A 7,283-nucleotide genomic window follows, 5' to 3' on the forward strand; every position below is an offset into this window, starting at 1 on the left:
GGAGCAATAGTGATTGAAAAAATTTACAATTTAAAAGCATGAAACATAATAAAAATTTGCAAAATAATGATAATAATAAAACAAAAAATAGCATAAAACAAACTTTTTCAAAAAAAGAAGACGTAGTATATAAAATAAAACCCAAATCCACATAAAAAAAAAAAGAAAAAAAAAAAAAGAAGAATGAAAAAGAAAGCGGCGATTGTTCTTTTAGAGAAAACGGGGCGCCCCGTTCCACGGACCCTGGTGTCAATAACAACGGCATAAAAAAATATAAAAAATAAAATAAAAATGAAAACCTGTGGGTACAGGCCCAAGCGGGACCCACCTCCCGTCATGGTTTTCATGTTTATCCAGCCAACAATTCTACCGGATAAACTCACGCGAGCAAAAGCAACCAAAAGCGTCTGATATTACCTACGGGTGGGTCCCCCACAACATACCCCCTGATCTAATCTATCCACGCACGCACCCATCTCTCTCTCTCTCTCTCTCTATCTATCTGCAAATATTCTCACATATCAGATTTCGCGATCGGAGCCGGTCAACCGCGTTGTCTCACGTCGCTGCCGTGTCAGACTCTCAGTCGCCGAACCTAAACTCCGACTAACAAACAAACAAAAAAAAAAAAAAAAAAGAAGGAAAAACTCTAGCATCGGCTACCTTCCACCATCCACCACGGTCCCTTCCCTGCGTATTTCGTACGTATATATATTTATAATGTGTAGATATAATGTATAGATATATATGTATGTATATTATATGTATTTTATAGGTGAATAAAATAAGTTTTTTGAGTAGTTGGTGGATCTCTGTGAGGTGAGAGAGAGAGAGAGAGAGGGAAGGAGGCTTAAAAAGGAAACGCAGAGAAGAAATAGGTGGAGGAAAAAAAAAAAAAAAGAAAGGCTTTTGGCTATGGGGAATGCCAACGGTAGAGACGAAGGAGCCAATGGAAGGAACGGTGACGATGATAGTCTTAACGGAGGACGATCCAACGGCGATTTCGGGATGCGTGGCGGCTACGCGCCGGCTCCTCCTGGTCGCATGGCCTCTTCTGAGTTCATGGAAAACAACACTCCCCCTGGAAGTCCCAGACGCGCCGTTTCTCCGATCTTGTTCGGCTCTCAGGTTTTTTGCTTTATCTTTGTTCTTTTTCTATGTACGTATATGTGAATGTACGGTTTCTTAGTTCTCATGTATGATGGATTTCGTTTGGTTATCTGAATGCGAATTTGATTGAAAATTTCAATGATCTTGGGAGTAGAAGCTTTTAGAGGGTTTACGAGATATATTTCGACTAAGTTTTAAAAGATATTGTTTGTATGATAGAGCTATTATGATGTACAAATAGTTATAGAAGGAAATGAATCAACTAATATGGAAATTGCATTCATTTTTCAGTGTTCCTTATCACCATTGTATATCCTTATAGTCCATGCTTCCTCCTTTTATAGTTTGAAAAATGGTCATGCAAAGCTTTAGATAGAAAAAGGAAATGTTACATATAAAAATAAAAATGGGATTGAATTTTGTTGAATATTTGTACGTTAATTTCAGTGTTATGCGACTTTCTTACATCTTAGTTGTGGTTCCATGTTAGACTGTTGCTTTCTTTCAATGTGAGAACTTTCATTTGTCTAGTGTTGCAGTGCTTGGCTAGCTTAGCTTATTGATTGGGTCTAAATTTTACAGATGTCACACATTTGTTCATAGTAACTTTCATTTGTCTAGTGTTGCAGTGCTTGGCTAGCTTAGCTTATTGATTGGGTCTAAATTTTACAGATGTCACACATTTGTTCATAGTTTACAGGATATGATGTCAGTCAATGTTATGCGGCTTCCATGCAGCTTAGTTGTGGTTCCATGTAAGTCTGATGCTTCATTTTAATACGAGAACCTTTGCTTGTCAAATGTAGAGTGCTTATTTATTTTACTTCGTTGATTGGCAAATCCATGCCACATGCATGTGTTTCTGGAATTTTCTCTAGTGAATACACTATTTGCCATTTGAATGTCGATAGGAAGTATAATAGCTCACTATTCTCGTTTTTGTCTATATAGCAAGATAGAGTGGTAAACAATTCCCCTTTAGCATTGGCGTGTCAATATTTGCATGGATCGGAACTTGTGTAACAGAGAATATCCCCCCCTTTTTTTTTTCTTTTTTTTTTTTTTTTTGGTGAATATATATTGTATGAGTAAGTGAAAGAAAATTAGCTAATTTGGCCTTATTATTAAGTTTGTCCCTTTAGCAATTAAATTGAGCTGCTATCTTGCACGGTAGAGTAACATTGTTTTTGCTTTTAATTAGGACTTTGACAAAATTAAAAAAATTATCAAGAGGGATAAGAGTAAAAACCCTGAATTCTGGTAATATGCTTCTTTGTCTATACTATTGTTATATATGCATGCGTCAAATTCAGTACTTGTTCTCTTTGAATCAATTCTATTTTCTTCTTTTCAATGAGTTCGCTTGAGTATGAATTGTTAAGTTTAATAATTTTATTAGTCAAGTATTGAATTCTTTCCTTTTGCTTGCCTTGTCTAATAAATAAACTGGTCGCAGATTCATATCTTGTGAAATAAAAGGCGTTAAAGATGTTCTTGTGCCTCAGTGTTTAGTAGACAATAATACTATAATTCTTAGGAAAATATTCTGGAATCTTTAATTAATATATCTTTCTATCATTTAATTTTCTGAAAAATTGTAATTCTTCTAGGGTGAAGGATTTTATATTTGGTCATACAAATGCCTATCTGCTTTTAATTACTTTTTTACTGATTGTTTGATGCAACTGTAATCATAATTTTTTCCCATTTATGTCTCTTAGTTGGTCACTCTTAAATCTTAATATTAGTTGATATGGCATAAAGAAGAGCTGACTCTTGTTGTGGATTTGTCCGAGCTGAAGTGATTAATTATCATGTTGTATGATTTTATTCTCTTTAACCAAAATAAACAGTCAGTTGAGTAATCTAGTTGATAGATCTTAAGTGTACCTTGTGTGTTTATTTTATTGAACCTGGTTATGTTTGAATTTTGAGTTTTTGGGATTTCAAATAGTTTTCATCATATCTTTGGGTGCCTTAGCTTTAATGAGTACAATTCAACTCACTGATGATTGTGTGAAGGATCCATTTTACTGTACAACTTTGTTTTTCTCTTGCTTGATTTTAAATTTCTTGACTAAGGGATGGCTACGTGTACCATTGTCAACCAACCACCCAGTTTTGCACACAGTGGATAAGCTTCATTTCATATTTTTAATGGAAGTTCAATTGTCATCACTCTGGAGACCAAAGAATACTCCATGTGGTTTGTGTGGGATTTGATTCTGGTCTACCGGCACAAGTGTACTATCAAACTGAAAGGAAGTGTTTTCGGTTGGCGGGTTCAGCCCTATGAAACTTGGATACTCCAAAACCATCTGATCCATAATAGCTATGTAAGGAATACAATTCGAAAGGCAGAGAGACATTATATATGTACATTCTAATGCTCAGGGTGTTTCCTAATGCTCAGGGTGTTTCCCACAAATGGTAAACTAGGGAACATGTTCTTATATGTGGGGAGTATGCTTGTGAGATAACCGGTCCAGAAGTAAAAAGTTGTTTTTTTGGACATTGAATATAGAAAAATTGTATTTTCCTTGTTTGATTTGATTCTTTTGTTTCTTTTTGGTAATAGATTTGATTCTTTTGTAGTACTGTATAACAGTGATGAGCCAAATAGGAAAGCATAAAACATAGATCTAAGTATTACATTTTATTACTTTCAAGTATATTTATTTAATGCTTAATAGACATAGCTGCCATTTCAACATATCAGTAATTTGCTTTATATAGTATATAAATATTGGTGCAATGGTCTTCATAGTTTCAGTGCAGGCTGGTGAGAAGTGTTGAAGGGAAATTAATAGTTGTCTCCTGTTGAGTGATTTAGGGGAATGGCCGGTTACCTTGACCTGTAGATGGAAATATCTTAATAGGATTTGAAAATAGTTGGCTTATGCATGTTTGCAGGTTCCAGTAGCTCCATTGCGAAGGGGTGATGGATCTCCCTTGTACCCTCAAATGTGGCAGAACAATTCTCGTGATGCTGGTGATTCTCCTCCAGAGCGAGGAATTCCTACCATGATTACATGGAGCTATGATGGTAGCAATGTTGCTGTGGAGGGATCTTGGGATAACTGGAACTCTAGGTAACCGTTTTACCATTCATGATGAACAAGAACTCAATAATGCTTGTTGAGAATGCTTGTTGAGACATATGAACTGCTATTTCAGTGGCTGGAAAATTTTGTATCTGCAACAACCATGCTAAAAGTTATTATACCTGTGTTTCGCAGGAGAACATTGCAGAGATCTGGTAAAGATTTTGCAGTTCTCATGGTCCTGCCATCTGGTTTATACCACTATAAGTTCATTGTTGATGGTGAATCGAGATACATCCCAGAACTTCCCTTTGAAGCTGATGAGATGGGTCGTATCTGTAATCTTCTTGATGTTCATGTATGTACTTTATCATACATTGTCACTGCTCTTTTTTTTTCCTTCTCCCACGGTTTTGATTTTCCTAGTGTGCAAGTTAAGTTAACAAGGCACCTTAAGCAGTCAAATAATGTGTAAATATCTTATACCTGCCATACATGAGCCGCATAACCATCTGCTTTTTGTTTCTTTTTATTTGAGGTGTGAATTTATTGAGGTGGACTGTCGTAATGCATTTATTAAAACGAGATCAATCCTTCTATGCTTTTTGTAGGATTATGTGCCAGAAATCCTTGATAGTGTAGCCGAGTTTGATGTACCATCATCTCCTGACTCTACCTACAGTCAAGCATTTCCATCCGAGGAAGATTTTGCGAAAGAGCCAGCGATTGTTCCATCCCAGCTCAATCTAACCGTCCTTGGTATGGAGAATTCAGATGAGGCTTCTTCTTCGAAGCCCCAACATGTTGTACTCAACCACCTCTTTATGGAGAAAGGATGGCCCTCCCAATCTGTGGTTGCGTTGGGTTTAACTCATAGGTTTGAATCCAAATATGTCACTGTTGTCCTCTACAAACCACTCAAAAAGTAAATCCCACCTTTTTTTTCTTTTCTGTTTTTTTTTTTTTTTTTTTTTTTTTTTTTTAATTTTTTGGGTCCTTGATCTCAACTCTGTAAAGATGACTTTAGAAATGTATTTTCCACTCGTGCTGTGAAAGTACATTTGCTTAATGGAACGGGTTTAGCAGTCTTAACTCTTGTCAATGTTCTTTTTCTTTTTTTAAGTAAACTCGTTCTCGTTGTTATGTTGTAATGCAATTTTAGATAATTTTTTAGTGATTTTGCTTCATCGAAATTTTCCTTCCTTCAAATTACGAAAAGCAATTTGCCTCAATATCCTTTTTATGCGGGATATGGAGTGGGAACATACTAAATCAAACATACAAGCAGTTATATAAATTTATTTAGAAAGAAATATATATATTGAAATTTAATTATGTGATTTCTTTTTTCTACCAATATCAACAAATGTGAGTGAATCTCTCTTTTATCTCAAAAAAAAAAAAAAAAAATGGAGGCAAATGGACAACATATCAGAAAATTTATTATATATGCTTGAAATTTCAAAATTGCTGGTTCCATTTGAGCTCTATTGCACAAAATCCTCTGTTTATTTCGGTTCCTCTTGTAGAATATCTTTGTCTATATTTCAAATATGATTCCATTTTGATAAAAGGTTAAGGAATGGCTCTGGAGGTATTCGGTCACGGTGATGTGGCTATGGTTTTGGATTTTTTTAAATTTATTTTCAAAATACATAAATTGGGAGTATAATGCAGAGGTTACCATATGGTCCATCTCTATTTTAAAAGGACAATGAACCACAATCTTGTCTGGGATTCTGGTCTCAAAATGATTCTCTTAAGTTTTACTTAACCGCTCCAAATCAAAGATACTAAAAAGAGAAGCAACCGAAGAACACAGATTTAAAAAACAGCCAAAATTAAAGTCCTTCAACGCACCAAAATAAATTGTGGATTTCCACACTTCCTAACTAGCTACCTTTTGTAAAGAGCCAGTTAAAGAACATGGAAACAATTTTCATCCATCAAGTTGCATTTAACACATCTATTTCCCTTAGAGATCAACCTCCTTGGAAACAAATTCCAATTACAAGGTAAATGTCTAAGAAGACCTCTTGAGGAAAGGCAAACCTGCCTCAGTACCATCTACAACAACTGGGTGTACCTTTTTTCCTTCTCTATACCATTGCTTGAAACATGAATTAAGTCTTAATTGTAGTTGCTAATGAGTTTGGTATCAGAATGGATATCACATGTATAATATATCTACACCTTGACCAAGAAAGAAAAAATTGTATTAAAAATGTACACATATATTTATCCTACCTTGTAGAACTAGGAACTTGTGTTGCCGAGTTAGGCACCATACCCATGACAAGTGGTCTTTATCAAAATACGGTGATGGTTGTCACATAAGGCTCAAACAAGCCAACTGGTATGCTCGAATTCAATATAGCCATTAAACCAGTTGATTCTCCTACAAAGTCATTTAGGATTTGTGCCTGCCTTCCATTCCTTATGGGTTAGTTAGCCCAAAGAAATTCCTTTAAGCCCATTATGGGACCAATATGGAAAGCCCATGATCTATAATGTCTAATTAAGTACAATTTTGACGTTAACATCAACTTATATAATAATTAAAATATAATATCATTGAAAATACACTGTGCAAGTACACGTAATCGAAGATTAAAAATATTCCCAAAAAAAAAAAAAAGTAATAATAATAATAAAATCAAAGAATAAAGAAACTATTTAAAGAACAAACAACAAAACAAGTAGACAATAAGAAATCAGTTTTGGTGAATATTATAGATGAAAAGTTTATCGAAGCAAGAGATCGTGAGAGATCATACAAATGTAGAACTTGCAGTAAACTAAACAGTATCATGAATTACACTTAAAAAACAAAAAAAAAAGGGTAAAATGGAGAACCACCCAATTAACAAAGACACAAAACCAATCAATGTCTCCTCCTCCTCCTCCTCCTCCTCCCAAAATATCAATTTCTACTTGCATGCAAATCCATCATATTATTACAGGGCCCTGAACATGCTAATCATCATCATCATCCGGAAGCTCAGGTTGAATGTAGATCCCTTTACCTTTTCCATCATCGTCCTGCTGCATTTCTTTTTGGGGCTCATCACCTCCATTATCTCCATGTGAATTAGCGGTAGATTGCTGCATGGCCACGGAGTCTGCCGC

General features: G+C 35.2%; 1 protein-coding gene across 5 annotated transcripts; it reads left to right on the forward strand.

Annotated features, from left to right (window-relative positions):
- Nucleotides 1-430: 430 nt before the first annotated feature.
- Nucleotides 431-5,256, forward strand: LOC107432924 (SNF1-related protein kinase regulatory subunit beta-1). 5 transcript variants are annotated; one of them, XM_016044145.4, is made up of 6 exons: nucleotides 989-1,128; nucleotides 1,811-1,865; nucleotides 3,193-3,446; nucleotides 4,024-4,202; nucleotides 4,350-4,512; nucleotides 4,766-5,256. In XM_016044145.4, the coding sequence occupies exons 3-6, from the start codon at nucleotides 3,312-3,314 to the stop codon at nucleotides 5,081-5,083; spliced, it is 795 nt and encodes a 264-aa protein (XP_015899631.2). In that variant the 5' UTR covers nucleotides 989-1,128; nucleotides 1,811-1,865; nucleotides 3,193-3,311; the 3' UTR covers nucleotides 5,084-5,256. The 5 variants fall into 5 exon arrangements, with proteins under 5 accessions (XP_015899629.2, XP_015899632.2, XP_015899631.2 ...); XM_016044144.4 differs by having other exon boundaries at nucleotides 992-1,128; nucleotides 1,783-1,865; XM_025066569.3 differs by having other exon boundaries at nucleotides 1,005-1,128; nucleotides 1,804-1,865.
- Nucleotides 5,257-7,283: the final 2,027 nt, after the last annotated feature.

The sequence above is a fragment of the Ziziphus jujuba genome, chromosome 10 (genome assembly GCF_031755915.1).
Source record: "Ziziphus jujuba cultivar Dongzao chromosome 10, ASM3175591v1".
Taxonomy (NCBI): Eukaryota; Viridiplantae; Streptophyta; class Magnoliopsida; order Rosales; family Rhamnaceae; genus Ziziphus; species Ziziphus jujuba.